Source organism: Anoplophora glabripennis, unplaced genomic scaffold (genome assembly GCF_000390285.2).
Source record: "Anoplophora glabripennis isolate ALB-LARVAE unplaced genomic scaffold, Agla_2.0 scaffold268, whole genome shotgun sequence".
NCBI classification, from domain to species: domain Eukaryota; kingdom Metazoa; phylum Arthropoda; class Insecta; order Coleoptera; family Cerambycidae; genus Anoplophora; species Anoplophora glabripennis.
The window spans coordinates 267,099-285,020 of record NW_019416436.1 but is presented as its reverse complement, the minus strand read 5'-3'; the positions used below and the strand labels follow the sequence as shown (position 1 = coordinate 285,020).

General features: G+C 33.7%; 1 protein-coding gene across 1 annotated transcript in view; it reads left to right on the top strand.

Moving 5' to 3' along the window:
• Positions 1-13,623, top strand: part of LOC108904342 (calsyntenin-1) — a 138,735-nt gene extending 125,112 nt beyond the window's left edge. The window contains exons 5-13 of the mRNA XM_018706856.1: positions 3,517-3,692; positions 4,167-4,316; positions 5,447-5,574; positions 5,662-5,838; positions 5,973-6,095; positions 9,616-10,063; positions 12,604-12,791; positions 12,867-13,175; positions 13,228-13,623. Coding sequence (XP_018562372.1) covers positions 3,517-3,692; positions 4,167-4,316; positions 5,447-5,574; positions 5,662-5,838; positions 5,973-6,095; positions 9,616-10,063; positions 12,604-12,791; positions 12,867-13,175; positions 13,228-13,434 — 1,906 coding nt within the window. The 3' untranslated portion in view covers positions 13,435-13,623. The remainder of the gene's footprint in view (positions 1-3,516; positions 3,693-4,166; positions 4,317-5,446; positions 5,575-5,661; positions 5,839-5,972; positions 6,096-9,615; positions 10,064-12,603; positions 12,792-12,866; positions 13,176-13,227) is intronic.
• Positions 13,624-17,922: the final 4,299 nt, after the last annotated feature.

Sequence of the window (17,922 nt, the reverse complement as noted above, 5' to 3'; positions counted from 1 at the left end):
GTCACCCTAGTTTTATACGTCACCATTTTTTTTTAATTTTTGGACGTATATTTATGTATATTTATAAAATATTCCATTACGGTAAATTAGCCAGCACAATTACCTACAATTTAAAAACAAAAATATTTTCATCGTTTAGATCCTAAGCTAGTTAACATTTTGCGCCTATTAGCCATACTCGTACATTATTCAACATATCAACATGAAACAAAAACATACGTGTGGGGTAAACCTTTAACTTTAAGTAAACAATTGTTTAAATTTACTGTTGCATTTTTCTAATACTATACAAGCGCCGAAGGGCGGAGCTCGCGCTCGAAAATGAAAAGTTAAAGGTTTACCCTTTTGTCTATGGTTTACCCCACACGTACGATTTTGTTTTATGTTGATATATATCAACATAAAATGAATAATGTCTACGGCTAACAGGCGCAAAATGTTAAGTAGCTTAGGATCTAAACGATGAAAATTATTTTTTTTTGATTGTAGGTAATTGTGTTGGTTAATCTACCGCGATGGAATATTTTATAAATATACATATATATTTTTCTAAAAATTAAAAAAACGGTGACGTATAAAACTAGGGTGACGTATAAAACCTGACCGAAGATGCAAAAATGAAGATAATTGAATTTTGCAAATTGCTTTTGGTTTCTGCATATTTACACTATGTGTGTATCAAATTTCAAGTGTCAGCAAAACTTCAAACAAATTTCTAGAACCAATAATTCCCGAATAGAACGGATAGGACGAGGAAACAATTGTCCAGAAAATTGGCCACCAAGATCACCAGATCTGAATAAATGTGATTTCTTTCTTTGGAGGGCTTTAAAAGGATTTATTTATTTTACACCGGTTGTATTTGAAGCAGATTTATGGAATCATATAAATAGTAAATGCAACGCCATAAAAAATTATCCACAGTTTTTGCTCAGAGTAGAGAAATTTATGTATTAGAGAAAATGGTGGCCATTTTCAACAGTTATTGTACCTAGTGCTATTTAACGATATCGGTAGTTCATGGGGTTAAAACAAAATAAAATCTAATTTAATGAAATTACTATTTCTTGATACTTTTTTGTAAACGTCAAAAGTGACACATGAAATCATAGCCTACTAGTCATAAAACTGCATGCTTTATTTTTTGTCCGATTCAATTAGTAATGACGTTGTTTCACAAAATTCCGATTTTCTCAAAAACAGTTAGTTTTTAAAAAAATTCGTATGAGTAAAAATATGTTTAAAATTAAATTTAATAATTGACATACTGATAAAAAAAATTATATCATTTTAAGGTCGCCCTACCCTAGTCCGACCTTTATTGGGCTTCCAACAAATTCACATTTTTACCAATTAAAGATAACAATAAACGCAAATCACGCACCAAATTTGGTAGCTCTGTGTTTAGGCTTTGCTAAAATATTATTGTTTTTCAAAATTTAACACTCATCTTCAGAGGCCAATATCTCTTTAACGGTACATCCCAGAAAAAAATGTTACATAACAAATCGGTATATTTTAAGATCCTCCACACGTGCCTGCTCTGTCGGTAAGTTACGAAACACCCTGTATATTTGAACGACGTCACGTTGCATAATCGTTTTGTCACGGGAAAATTAACAAACAAAACGCAATAGAAATTTGAAATTCAGTTTGACGAAGCGATTCCAAGAGATAAATAAATGAATTGCGATGAATCAACGATGGTAAGTACAGGTACTTAACTAATCTCTATGCTGCGTGATTCTAAACTTGTTTTTATCTTTCGAATCTTAACAATTATCGAAAGATTAATTAGGAAAAAAAAGGTGATCAATTTCCGTTTCGGCTTCAGGGTTGTTGGATTCCGAGAACGATCTGTTGCCAAACGTCGGCGAAAAAAATATTGTAAAAGCGCGTAAAATCGCAAAAAAAAATAATGTCGAAATTGTCAGTCACAGAGAAAGAACCGCAGCTGCTAATCCGCGAGATAGATACAGGGTGTACTGAGACAAATTATAACGTTTGAACCTTTGCAATGGGATGTTTTTTCTAACCTAACCGCGTCACATAATGATACTTTCCTGCAACCAAAAAAGTCAATCGGGGTCATATCGGGAGAACTAGTTGGCCATTCCATTCCCCTCTGCGTCCAATGCATTTATCAGGAAAAGTTTCATCTAGATATGCCCATACCACACGTCCAAAATGTGTAGGAGCCCCATCATGTTGAAACCAATTTGTTCTGCCGGTAAATTGGGATTGTTACTGCTCGGGAATAATCGTCTAATGTCGTAATAATCGTATAAATGTCGTTCAGAGGTCAAATTTCCGTTTATGAAATGGGGTTCTATAACGTGTCCACCAATAATGCCACACCAAACATTTACTTTCTGCAGCTGTTGGTATGAACTTTCTCCATCCAATGTATGTAATCGTAAATTATGAATTCTGAATCATCCCTGTAACGATCTTAGTTAACGTAGATGCAAATGAACTACTGCAACTTCACAGAATTTACGGTTGAACTTGACCTTTAAAAATTATTAAGAAGTTGGCTAAATAAATATCTTCTGGGTGAAGGCCAGAAGAAGAAGAAGAAGAATTAACCTTAAAAATAACTATTCATATATAAAATGTTTTTTTTTTTTTTTATATAAAAATGAGACGAGATTAAATTAAAAGTAGAATATAGGTTTTTTGTGTTTAAAAAAGTAAACCTTACTGGTAAGTGTGATGCCCATATACTTTTATATGTAGTAGTGTTCATTGAACAGTGTGAGGTAGACTGATGGTATTAAATATAATTATGGAGACTACACACTCTCTGCTCTGTGCATTCAAAAAACCAATTTATACTTACATTTAACAAAAACATATGACACAACGTGGAATAGGATTTAAGAAGTGTTTATTTCAAAATCTCTCGCTTTTCGAGTAAATACCTTTGTCAAAACTGTTGTATTTTCTCCTAACCTCACAAAAAGGGGAATGACCTAACCTCAAAAAATTATAATTACATATTTGACTGTAAAACGGCTATTAAAATGATTGTGAGATGGTCTTACTCAAAGATGATTTAACAACAAGAATAAACCATAAATTTTTAATTTCATTAATGATTTTGCTATGTAAGGTATGTGGTTTTTTGTTAGTCATATTTAGAGAGATTATTTTCTAATTCAGATAACTATTAATTACTATTTCGTCTATACCTGGATTTCTGGCATCAAACAATATTATACGACTTAATTGATAGGAATTATAATTAATTTGAATTATATTTAATACATTTTTAGCAAAGCACAAAATCCTAAAGCTAATAATAAAAAATATGTAATTAAAATAACTTGATATCTCGTATCATCGTAAAATAATAAGAAAGTAAATATAATTAAGCAGATTTTTTTTTAGTAACCATTATTCCCTGTTAAATATCGTATTTGAAAATCAAAGAAAGCTATTTCCATGACTGTGGAAGAATAACAAGCGTTCTGTTGCCGGAATGAAACTAAAATCATAACGTTTCCATTCCAGGCATATCGGGAAAGGCTGCGACAGAGACACCTACTCCGTTCAGTCACAAAGGAAGCTCTGCGGGGCCTCACCATCCGCCATCGACTTGCTGCCCAGCCCTGGAGTGGGCGCCGAATGGACAAAGCCCCTCATATCCGATGAGGGCCACGAAAGCGACCAGATGTTTGAATTCGACGGTAAGTGACTGCTTTTTAAAATTTCTTTTTACGTTTTTTAGCATTCAATTGTCTTCTGCTTGTGTGTTAAATTTGACTTCAGTTGGTTTATTGTGTTGTATGAAAGGTTTTGAACTAAAAAATGGGTGAAGGAACGGAATAGTTCTGAGAATATTCATAAAATTATGTTTACGGTGTACAAGAACAAAACTTCCATCACTTTTTGAAGTAAAATGAGGGATAATTTCGTGTGAGACACAGGTTCCTGAGTTTTTTCTATGATATTGACAGGAATAGGACTTGTTTACATCACTGGGATCCATAAAAAAAAATGTATAGTCCATACTGTACATTTCCATGGCCGTGCCGTAGTCCAAAAGGCACTGCAGTAAATTCGGTTAGCTATTGACTAGAAACGTTTTTCTTAAACATTAAAGAGGTTGAAACTGAAGTTGAAATTGTCGAATTAAAATTGTTTTTCTTGACACTCTGTAGGTGCAAGCACCGCTGTCTCGATTCCCAATTCGGTATTAGACCACAACCTGCCCAGCACTTTCACCATCGCCACATGGATGAGACACGGGCAACATCCCGGTCAAGATAAGCACCTCAAGGAGCATATCTTGTGCACCGCCGACGATCACAGTAAGTCCCTTTTTTGTATCGAATCTTATCCGTTATTAAAAGTGAAACACCAGCACCATCTATGTTGCATGAAAGAAACTATACTAATAAAAAAAAGGTATATCTAAATAAATTACATGTCGAAACCGGATGCTCGTGTAAAGTTGACCCTCCGGCCACTAATTATCCTGAAATTTTAAAAGTTCCGCCCCCTGAAAAGGTATTAATATCGCATTCTATTAGTATTAACGCCCACATCGTGCTCCGATGATCGTTACGGGTCGTTAGGGTTCCGAAATGAAATGCCACGGATTGAATGAAAAGTTCGACGTGACTTTGAAACCAGTCGGTGTGAAGGAACGTAATTATTTGTAGCGTAACGCCGACAAATGAACATTATACAGGATTTGGAATAAAAAGATTCATTTGGGATACTATAAACCTGATAAGATTTAATTTACACTACGATAATATTAAAAAAGTAATCATGAAAATTTGTTTTACATAAATTTTAATCTCATGGTCTCTTAAATCAATTGGACTTGGATCAGGACATCTAGGAGGCCGTTGAACTGAGTCCTACTGATTTGACCATACTGAATCTTTGTGATCAATTTGAAAAATGTCACTTTTAAGTACAGAGAAAAACGTTAACCGTATTTTTTGTATATATTAATACTTTTGAATAGGACTAAGAAAAAAGTGAATCAATTTGGAATCCTCTATAAAAACTTAACAAGTCTTCCACTCTCATATAAACAAATATTGAATATATTGTTGCTAAAGCTGTTCTTAGCTACAACATCGATAGGTTGGCTATTTGTGTCGATTTGTTATTTTCGCGGCCGGCGTTTTTCTTTTTAGTACCTTTTAAGTGTATTTAATTAATCTTTGAAGCAAATTGTGACGTTTTTACTCAAAAAAACCTCTAGACTTGGGGGGAAAATCCTCGAATTGGCAACGTGGTGTTGTTGTGCTCGGGCATATGCGTGTAAGCAATAAACTTCCCCGCCCGCTTAGATTCTGTGATGGTTCTGGTCAGCAAAGTAATTAAAATGGCATTTTGCGAGTATTAATAACAGAAATTGCCAAGTTGTAGCAGCAAAATTACTACAAGACTCATTTTGGTTTTGTTTTTTTTTAATTTTCAGAGATGAACAGACACCATTACGCTCTCTTCGTAAGAAACTGCCGTCTTATCTTGCTACTGAGGAGAGACTTCTCCGAGGGTGACCTCAACATCTTCAGGCCAGCCGAATGGAGATGGAAAATACCACAGGTAAAACGATACGCCGCAGAACCCACTAAAATCTGTAATTTTTTATTTTTTGACGTTAATGATCGATCTGTTTGGTGTAAATTTTAGGTCTGCGACGACCAGTGGCATCACTACGCGGTCAACGTCCGTTTCCCGGACGTCGAGCTCTACATCGACGGGCAGCTGTTCCGCACCGAAAAGAAGAATCCCGAGGTGATCGACGACTGGCCTTTACATCCCACCAAGGGCATCAACACCACCCTTACCGTCGGAGCTTGCTGGCAGGTAAAAAGAAAGTTCGCAGTTTTCCTGTCTGGGTACTAGATGGCGCCTCTTTGTATATATAGTACTAATATTCGCCACTGCATGGTGCTTATTGTTGCAAGTGGGAAATAAATCCTTCGTTTTTTGCATTTTAGGGATCTGACAACAAAATGAGGCACCACTTGAAGGGTTACTTGGCTGGTTTAAGCATTTTGGTAGGAGAAAACGAAAAACCCGAGGTATTGAGCTGCTTGCATCAGTGTAAGGAAAGTTTGCAGGTTAGTACAATATTTATTTTACGGTTTCGTTTCAAAGGCCAAAACGTATTTCCGAAAAATTTTTAGGATAAGACTTGTTCAAATTTTAAGGGACAACTTATTGTTTTGGTCCTTCGAACTGGATTTGGTAAACTTTAGTCGTTTATTCTTCAAAATTTTAAACATGTAGGTTTTCAAATTAAAGATAAATTGGCATTTTGGTTGTTCCAACTGAATTTGACAAACTCCGTGCATCTGTTTGTTCAAATTAAAAAAAAAATGGTGACAATTTGGTCCTTCTAACTTGATTTTGAAAATTTTTGTACTTTATTTTTTTTTTAATGAAACACATTTTGATTGTTTGAAATTTATTGTGTAAACTTTTCTTGAAAATTTTAAAAATGTACCATGTTTTGGTTGTTAGATCTGAATTTTGTAAGCTTTAATCTTTTATTTGATAAAAATTTTTTTAAATGTATTACTTTTTAGTCTTTCTTTGAATTTTGTTCTAAAGTTTAAATATTTATTTCTCCAAATTTTTAAAAATAATCTATTCTTAAATTAAAAATAACCTACATTTTGGTCCTTCGAACTGGATTTTGTAAACTTTAACCCTATATTTCCTCAAATTAAAAACAAATTGATAAAATTTTGATTCTTTGACCTGCATTTTGTAAACTTCAATTCTTTATTTTTCAAATAAAAAAAATGGATGATATTTTGGCCCTCTGACCTGGATTTTGTAAAACTTAATCCATTTCTTTAAATTTAAAAATAAATTACCTCATTTTGATCGTTTACACATAATTTTGTAAATTTTACCTTTTATTCTTCAAAATTAAAAAAAAATTATTGACATTTTGGTCACTTGTATTGAATTTTATAAACTTTAATCCTCTATTTTGTGAAATTTAATAAAAATGTTTCACGTTTTGGCTGTTCCAACTGAATTTTCATCTATTTCTTTAAATTAAAAATAAGTTACATTTTTGTCCTTCGAACTGGATTTGGTAAACTTTAGTCGTTTATTCTTCAAAATTTTAAACATGTAGGTTTTCAAATTAAAGATAAATTGGCATTTTGGTTGTTCCAACTGAATTTGACAAACTCCGTGTATCTGTTTGCATTTATTGTGTAAACTTTGTTCTTGAAAATTTTAAAAATGTACCATGTTTTGGTTGTTAGATCTGAATTTTGTAAGCTTTAATCTTTTATTTGATCAAAATTTTTTAAAATGCATTACTTTTTAGTCTTTCTTTGGATTTTGTTCTAAAGTTTAAATGTTTATTTCTCCAAATTTTTAAAAATAATCTATTCTTAAATTAAAAATAACCTACATTTTGGTCCTTCGAACTGGATTTTGTAAACTTTAACCCTATATTTCCTCAAATTAAAAACAAATTGATAAAATTTTGATTCTTTGACCTGCATTTTGTAAACTTCAATTCTTTATTTTTTCAAATTAAAAAAAATGGATGATATTTTGGCCCTCTGACCTGGATTTTGTAAAACTTAATCCATTTCTTTAAATTTAAAAATAAATTACCTCATTTTGATCGTTTACACATAATTTTGTAAATTTTACCTTTTATTCTTCAAAATTAAAAAAAAAATTATCACATTTTGGTCAATTATACTGAATTTTTAATAAACTTAGAAGTGTAATAAAAATGTCTCACTTTTTGGCAGCTCGAAATGAATTTCAATTTATTTCCTTAAATAAGTTACATTTTGGTCCTTCGAACTGGACTTTGTAAACTTTAACCCTTTATTTCTTCAAATTAAAAACAAAATTGATGAAATTTTGGTTCTTTGTAAACTTTAATCATTTCTTAAAATTTAGAAAAATTGCGTTTTGGTCCTTTGAACTGGATTTGGTAAACTTTAAACCTTTATTTCTCCAAATTTTAACTGATTCTTGTAAATTTAATATTTTGTTCTTTGAAATTTAAAAAAATGTAACACATTTTGGTCCTTTGGACTGGATTTTCTAAAATCTTTTATTCAAAATTCATCACATTTTGTTATGCACTGAATTTTATAAATTTTAATCCTCTATTTCTTGAAATTTAAAAAAATGTCTTACAATTCGACTGTTCGAACTGGTTTTGTAAACTTAAATCCTTTATTTCTTCAAATAAAAAAAAATGGATGATATTTTGGTCCTCTGACCTGGATTTTGGAAAATTTATCAATTTCTTTAAATTTAAAAAAAAGTTCCCACATTTTGATCGTTTGAACTTAATTTTGTAAATTTTACCTTTTATTCTTCAAAATTAAAAAAAAATTATTGACATTTTGGTCACTTGTATTGAATTTTATAAACTTTAATCCTCTATTTTGTGAAATTTAATAAAAATGTTTCATGTTTTGGCTGTTCGAACTGAATTTTCATCTATTTCTTTAAATTAAAAATAAGTTATATTTTTGTCCTTCGAACTGGATTTTGTAAATTTTAACCTTTTATTTTTTCAAATTAAAAACAAATTAATGAAATTTTGGTTCTTTGACCTGCATTTTGTAAACTTTAATCCTTCAAATTTTAAAAGGTGAATCGCGTTTTGGTCCTTTGAACTGGATTTTGTAAACCTTAAACCTTTATTTCTCCAAATTTTAACTGATTCTTGTAAATTCAATATTTTGTTCTTTGAAATTTAAAAAAATTTTGGTCCTTTGGACTGGATTTTCTAAAATCTTTTATTCATCAAAATTAAAAAAATTTATCACATTTTAGTATGCACTGAATTTTATAAACTTTAGTCCTCTATTTTTTGAAATTTAAAAATATGTCTCCCAATTTGACTGTTTGATCTGGATTTTGTAAACTTTCATCCTTTATTTCTTCAAATAAAAAAAAATTGATGATATTTTGGTCCTCTGACCTGGATTTTGTAAAATTGAATCCATTTCTTTAAATTTAAGAAAAAATTACCACATTTTGGGCCTTTTAACTTAACTTTGTAAATTTTACCTTTTATTCAAAATTTAAAAAAAAAACACATTTTGATCATTTGTACTGAATTTTTTAAACTTTAATCCTCTATTTTGTGAAATTTAATAAAAATGTCTCATGTTTTGGCTGATCGAACTGAATTATCATCTATTTCTTTAAATTAAAAATAAGTTATATTTTGGTCCTTCGAACTGGATTTTGTAAATTTTAACCTTTTAATTTTTCAAATTAAAAACAAATTAATGAAATTTTGGTTTTTTGTCCTGCATTTTGTAAACTTTAATCCTTTATTTCTCCAAATTTTAACTGAATTTTATAAATTTAATATTTTGTTTTTTGAAATTTAAAAATTTGTAACACATTTTGCTCCATTGAACTGGATTTTGTAAAATTTTATCCATTTCATTATATATAAAGAAAAATACCACATTTTGATCATTTTAACTTAATTTTATAAACTTTAATCTCTATTTTTTTTTTAATTTAAAAAAATTACTCAGATTTTGGCTGTTCACATTTTTTAAATGAATAACATTTTGGTCCTTTGAGCCGGATTTTTTTAACTATAAACCCTCCTTTCTGGCCCAGGTCCCAGCGATGGAATTGCTCCAGCCCGGCATGGAACTCCTCACCAACTCCGACCTCACCGAGGTGACCGTCGAGGGCGACAATCGCACCAACCTCGAGACCCTCGTCCGCAAGATCGGCTACGCCAACTCCCGCGAATTCCCCACCCCGGGCCGCAGGAACCTCCGCCTCACCACCACCGTCACCTGCGACAACGGCAAGCAGGTGAAGGTGCCCGACGCGCAGACCTACGTCATGGTGCTGCGACCCCAGACGCCCAGCATCATCCTGAACGGCACCGGCAACATGGCCAGGAAGTACGAGGACTTCCGGATGGGCGTCAGGGTGCTCGCCGACATCCACATCACCGGCGAGCAGAAGCTGGACAAGTGCCAGTTGACGATCTACCCGAACCTCAACCCCGACCACGAGAACCTGAGCGTGCCCGAGGAGATGCTGAAACGACTCGGTAATGACTCCTAACTTAAATTTTTTAAATGTCCGGCATTTGAACTACTTAGAAGTAGTGTCAATGTGGTTTGAGCTACTTATAAGTAGCTCGAACCTCTTTTGAACCATTTAAAAGTAGTTCTCAAGTCATTTGAAGCACTTGAAGTTATAAACAATTGTGTTACCTAGTAGTAGTTCAAATGTACCGACTGACGGACCGTGAAATATAACAAATATGTATTTAAAAGTAGTTCAGATGTCATTTAAACTACTTATACACTGTCGTAACTTTATTTGAACCGTTGAACTGTACTATTTAAAAATAGTTCAAATGTACCGAAAACATATATTTCAAATATAATTTCAATGTATATTTTGAAGTAGTTGAAATGTCATTATAACATCTAGTAGTTCAAATTTTATTTGAACAACTGAAGGTTACTTCACTATTCTTCTCCCATTTATCTCGCTAAATAATTGAGTTACTGCCATCTTCCAATATTGAAATTAATTGATTTGAACCACTTGAAAAACATTTGTAGTACTTGAAAGTAGTTCAAATGTACCGAACGCGCGTCAAAAGTATTTATTGTCTATGGCATGATTACTTTCGAATATAACTTAAATCTGTATTTAAAAGTAGTTCAAATGTTATTTAAACTACCCAAATAGTTCAAACTTCATTTGAACCGCTTAGAAACAGTTTTAAAGTAATTCGATCTGCTGAAATAAGGGAGAACTTATTTCACTATTTTTCTCCCATTTAAGTAATCAAATAATACAGTTGCCGTCTTTCAATACTAATGGAACCTAGTCAAGTACTTCAAAATTCATCTGAGTCATTTAAAAGTATTATTAAGTTATTTGAAACATCAAAAAGTAGTTCATAAGTCATTTGAACAACTTAAGTTTGTGAACTTTGTACTATTTAAAAGTAGTTCAAATGTACCGAATGCACATAACTAGATATATTGTTCCATACAACATGATTACTTCCAAATATAACTTAAATGTATATTTAGAAGTAGTTGAAATGTCATTTAGACGATCTAGTACTTCAAATTTTATTTGAACCACTGAAAGCAGAGAGAAGTTACTTCATTCTTCTTCTAGCATTTATCTCACAAATTATTTAGTTACTTCCATCTTTCAATATTCAAATTAATTAATCATTTGAACTACTTGAAGTTATAAACATTTGTAGTACTTGAGAGTAGTTCAAATTCTGTTGAATGCACGCGCCGACAGAGATATTGTCTACGGCATGATTACCTTCGAATATAACTTAAATCAGTATTTAAAAGTAGTTCAAATGCCATATAAACCACATAAGTTGTTCAAACTTCATTTGAACTACTTAGAAATAGTTTTAAAATAATTCGATCCGCTGAGATAAGGAAGAACTTCCTTCAATGTTTTTCTCCCATTTAATTAATCAAATAATACAGTTGCTATCTTTCAATACTAATTGGACCTAGTCAAATACTTAGTTCAAATTTCATTTGAGTCATTTAAAAGTATTTGTAAGTCATTTGAAATATTTTAAAATTGTAGTTCTGAAGTCATTTGAACCACTTATACTTATAAACTTTGTACTATTTAAAAGTAGTTCAAACGTACTGAATTTGCATAACTAAAGATATACTGCCATACGACATGATTGTTTTCAAATATCACCTAAATATATATTTAGAAGTAGTTGAAATGTCATTTAGACCATCTAGTAGTTCAAATTTTATTTGAACCACTGAAAGAGAGAAGGTACTTCACTATTTATCTCGCAAAATATTTGAGTAACTATCATCTTGAAGTTAATCGGTTATTTGAACCACTTGAAGTTATATACATTTGGAGTAGTTGATAGTAGTTCAATTGTACCGAATGCGCGGATAAAAATATCTAAGGCATGATATCCTTCGATTATATAATACATGTATTTAAAACTAGTTTAAATGTCATTTAAACTACATATAAATTCTTCAAACTTCATTTGAACCGCTTAGAAATAGTTTTTATTTAGGTTAATTAAAGAATACAATACTAATTGGACCTAGTCTAGTAGTTCAAATTTCATTTGAGTAATTTAAAAGGATTTTAAAGAATTTTGAAACATTTTAAAGTAGTTCTGAAGTCATTTGAACCACTTAACCTTTACACTTTGTACTATTTAAAAGTAGTTCAAATGTACCAAATGCGTATAATCAAACGTATAGTTCCATACATGATCGCTTCCAAATATAACCTTCATATAAATTTGGAAGTAGTTGAAATGTCATTTAAACCACCTAGTAGTTTAAATTTTATTTGAACCACTATTCTACCATTTCCTTTCTACCATTAATTGATGTCTTTCTGTCTGTAAACCACTTTAAATGTAGTTCAAATAACTTATGAACCATTTAAAAGTAGTTCTAAAGTCATTTGATCTACTTAAAGTTTTAAACATCTATGCTACTTAAAGTAGTTCAAATGTACCGAACGCGCCGTAAGGAAAACATTGCCTTACGGCCTGATTACCCCCCAAATATAATGCCTACTTGACTTATATACTCCGTCTAGGTATGGCAGCTAGAGTGTCGAAGGACGGAGTGACCATCACAGGCTCCGACATGGTATACAACTACCAGCAAGTGCTCCGGCAGATCGTCTACACTAACCACAAGCCCGCTTACTACCTCAACCGGGTCTTCAAACTCACCTGCTCCGAACTCAACGGAAGGTTCACTTCCAACGAATACGTGCAAACGGTAAGCGAACTATCCAACTATCGTTACGTTTTTGGTCCTTCGAGCAGGATATATATTTATTAAGCGGTCTTGCAGCTGACGGTGATCCACCCCCAGCCGAAGGAGAGCATCGCCCACGCCACCATCAACAAGCACAGCGTGGAAATCAGACCGGCCTCGGTCGTGTCGCACGAGTACGTGCCGTCCGAGCACCTGATGGCCGCCGGAGGTTCGCACGCCGTCACCATCATCGTGGTGGTCTGCGTCGGGTTCCTGCTGTTCATGATCGTCCTGGGCGTGGTGAGGATCAGGGCGGCGCACAACAGGAGCGCCGCCGAGGAGGCGCAGGAAGGCGAGATGACCTGGGACGATTCCGCACTTACGATCACCGTCAACCCCATGGAGGTGAGTTGAGGGTGTGTCAGGGATTAGTTCATTCGCTCGTTGCATTTTCTAGAACGCCGAGAGGAAACTGGAGGGCAACACCGTGGAGTACAGCGACACGGAACAGTCGGACTCCGAGAGCTCCTCGGACGACGAGAACATGGACGGGCCGTGCCGGGTGCCCGAGTCCTCGGACGACGAGGAGGAGCAGCCGAGCCGCATCCGCAAGCACGACTATCAGAACGTCAGTCAGCTTGAGTGGGACAATTCCACCATGTAAGGTAGATCGACCGGGCGGCGTCGCTCGCCTGGGCGACGGGATGCGACGGGTGGTGCTTCACATCTAGGTTTATAAAAAGTCGTAGCTCTCCCAAATTCTTTAGTTAAACTTTACCGTAATAAAAAGGAATTGAGTACCGTAAGAATTGATTTTAGGAATTAGGGGAACTTGGTGCGTTCTGGGAATACACAAAAAAAAATAAATGCGACAAAAAAATTTGCCCTGCGATTTCTTTGCCGTTAAAAATACTGTATAAATTTTGAGCAAATCTAGACGGTTTGATCTCAAGTTATACAGTGTGATGATGATGATGACGGTGGCGATTTTCTGAACGTTTTAAACGGTTTCTAATACAGGGTGTTTCAGGAACCGTGGTCGTATTTCGTATCATTTTCCCTACGTTGATTCATTAATCGAGTTCATATTTTTTTAATGTTTTTGTTGTGGTAAGTCCATTTAAATTAAATTAAACGTGATGTTAAAAAATGCATCGCCTCTGCGTCGAAACTCGAATTTTTATAATCAAGCTCCAAAAATTAAACTCAGAATTTGCAGTTCAAACTAGATTTTATGTTCCAAATTGAGAACTGCATATTTCCAAATTAAATACCGAAATTTGATGTTTAAACTTTAAATTTCAGGTTGAATTTCGAAATTTTAAGGTACAAACTCAATATTTTGAAAATAAGTCTCGGAAGTTCGCGTTTATACTCAAAATTTCGAGTTCAAACTCACAATTTTGTGTCCCTTAATTAAAGTTCAATATTTCCAAATTAAAAATTGAAATTTCATGTTTAAACTCAAAATTTCGGGTTCAAACTCGAAATTTTAAGGTGCAAACTCCATATTTCGTAATTTAAACTTGAAACATCATGTTGAAAATCAAAATTTCGGGTCCAAACTCGATATTTCGAAAATAAACTCAAAATTTTCAGTTCAAACTCGCAATTTTGTGTCACATAGTTAAAGTGCAATAATTCCAATTTAAAAATTGATATTCCATGTTTAAACTCAAAATTTCGGTTTCAAACTCGAAATTTTAAGGTGCAAACTCAATATTTCGAAATTTAAACTCGAAAGATCATGTTTAAACTCAAAATTTCGGGTTCAAACTCGAAATTTTAAGGTGCAAACTCGATATTTCGAAAATAAAACTCAAAAGTTTATGTTTAAACTCAAAATTTTGAGTTCGAACTCACAATTTTGTGTACCAACGTTTAATATTTTCAATTTAAAAATCGAAATTTGATGTTTAAACTCTAAATTTCAGGTTGAAAATCGAAATTTTAAGGTATAAACTCGATATCTCGAAAATAAATCTCGGAAGCTCATGTTTATACTCAAAATTTCGAGTTCAAACTAACAATTTTTTGTCCCATAGTTAAAGTTCAATATTTCCAATTTAAAAATTGATATTCCATGTTTAAACTCAAAATTTCGGGTTGAAACACGAAGTTTTAGGGTGCAAACTCCATATTTCGAAATTAAAACTCGAAACATCATGTTTAAACTCAAAATTTCGAGTTCAAACCTAGATGTTGTATTTCTAAGTTAAAGTTCAATATTTCCAATATAAAAATTGTAATTCCATATTTAAATTCAAAATTTCGGGTTCAAACTCGAAATTTTAAGTTGCAAACTCAATATTTCGAAAATAAAACTCAAAAGTTCATGTTTAACTCGATATTTCGAGTTCATACTTAGAATGTTGTATTTCAAAGTTAAAGTTAAATATTTCCAATTTAAAAATCGAAATTCCACGTTTAAACTCAAAATTTCGAGTTTAAATTCAAGATTCTCTTGTGTTCCAAGTTGTAACTCAATATTTTCAATTTAAAAATTGAAATTTCGCTTTTAAATTCAAAATATTGTGTTCAAACTCTAAACTTTTTGTTTCAAAGTTGAAATCTTGTTAATCTCAATGTTTCCAATTTCAGACTCAAAATTTCATGTTTAAGCTCAAAATTTTGAGTTCAAACTCAGAAATATTGTGTTCCAAAGTCAAAATTTCTAGTTTGGTCATGAAATTTCGAGTATTAATTAACTCTTATTCGAAATTTTAATGTTAAATTCAATATTTCCAATTTCTAACTCAAAATTTCATCCTTAAATTCAAAATTTTGAGTTCAAACTCAAGAATATTGTGTTCCAAAGTCGAAATTTTAATATTAAGCTCAATATTTCCAATTTCTAACTCAAAACTCCATGTTTAAATTAAATATTTTGAGTTCAAACTCGAGAATATTGTGTGACTTTTCTTCACTGTCGTAATTTCCAATTGCTTCAAAAATTGGTATTCGACCATAAAATTTTGCAATCTTTTTCCATCTATGGCAACTTTTTTTACTTCAACGACAAAATTTTTGCCGTATTTGTATTTTTTGCATTTCACTGTCTATAAATAATGAAACCTTTTTCATGTAAAACACGGAAGATATGAAAAATCAAGCAAAAAAAAAATATTTACGACCGAAAACTAAATCGCCGCCAAACGATGATGATGATGATGCAAAAGAAAAGAATTTATGTTAAAAAGAAAAAGTATTCCTGGGACCGCGCGTAACAACCCTGTTCACAGTAACAGCCCCGCCACCCCGTCCCGTCGCGTGGGCGCCCCGACCCGTCCCGCCCCTACCGCGGTGGAACCCCGACAAGTGCAGTGCATTTAGAGATGCGGAAGTGCCATAGCGCGCACTCTCGTGTTGCGCCTGTAAAAAACCCCCGCTCGTCAGGAGACAAACGGCTTACTCGCCGACTTAACCTCCCAAATTCTACGCCTCCCCCCCACCTACCGCCTGCTCGCTTCAGCAAACCCCGTCGGGCGTTTTTTACATGCGCGGCATCCAATATCAATAAAATAATCGTCCATAATTGTTAGAGATATACGCAGTGTGCCGTGCGGGGCGAACGGGAAACGTTCCGATTTTCTCTCGATTTAAACCGCGCCGTCGAACCTTGTTGTTGTACCGGTTGCTTTCATTGGGATTTTTTTTAAGCCGCGCCGTTTCCCGAGGGAAACGCGACGTTTCACCCGCTCGTCCCGCACGCTTATACCATACACCCTCTTAGCTAGTATTGAGTATATAAATATTATATATAAAGAGCTATTTACACCCCTTTTTGCTTGGAGTTTTCGCCTAACGTTTTTGGTTGATCGGGCAGCCGTTTTACTTGTTATAATTTAATAATCGTTGCAGCTTTCCTCGTTTTTAGAGACGTCCGTTCTCCGTTACACCCTGCCAGTTGTTGAATTGTCGCTTTTCCTTAAGAGGGCCCTACAGCAAATAGGCAACCAGCAGTACGCTTTTATAGATTCTGTTGCACGGTTCGTCTAAATATGATTCAACGCGCATATAAAGGACTTTCCCCCATTCTAACGCTGATTTTCTACAAAATGGACTTAGTTTGGGACTCAAATTACTTTTTGGTGCGAAGAAATTTGTTATTTACGATTCTGAAAGGCGGCAAATTACAAATTTCTTTACAACGAAACGTAGTTTGAGTCTCAAACTAACTCCATTTTGTAGAAAACCTGCGTTAGAATGGGGGAAAGTCTGTTATTTGCGCATTGATTCGTATTTAGACAAACCGTGTAACAAAATCTACAAATATGTATTACTGGTTCCGTATTCGCTACAGAGCCCTCCTGTGTTTTCGAGTATTATTTCCGTTGGTCGGCAGCATATTTTTTTTACGCCTAAATTCGAGGCCTATCAAAGCATTGTTTGGTTCAACTTTCGGCAGAGCATCATTTTTTATACCTATATATGAGAATATGAAGCGCTTTTTTGTACTTACCTAAACTATCTAGTTGTTAAGTTTCTCCTCACTTTACGCACTTGGAATCGTCACCTCCCCCCCCTCAATAAAAAAAAAATCTCGATCATATCAATTTTTTAAATGTGCAATCGGTCTGGCTGTTTTTATTTCCACAAGTTCCTGGCGCGACGGACGAGCCTCGCCCGTGTAGATCGTAGCAAGCCTTGAAACAAATGATTTGTTTGTGTGAGTCGTAGGAGGCCTTGAAACAAATGATTTGTTTGTGAGTTGTGGGTAAGCCTTGAAACAAATGATTTGTGTGAGTTGTAGCAAGCCTTGAAACAAATGATTTGTTTGTGGGTTGTGGTAAGCCTTGAAACAAATGATTTGTGTGAGTTGTAGCAAGCCTTGAAACAAATGATTTGTTTGTGTGTCGTAGCAGGCCTTGAAACAAATGATTTGTTTGTTGAGGAGCACTTAGAGGAGGTAGCGGCGGTCCGGAGCGCCGGGAGCTGTCGATTTTTCTACAAATTTTCTACGTAGACTCGATGTTTGTCCCTCTCTCGCACAATTTTCATGTCTTTTATTTCGAATAGTGTTCTAAAGAGATGTATATACAGTTTTGCAGCTAAAATAGTATTTTTTTGTAAGTAGTTATGGGTACTTAATAAATATTGATAATATACATATAAATAAAATGGTTATTTTTTATTTCGACCGGCATCTTGG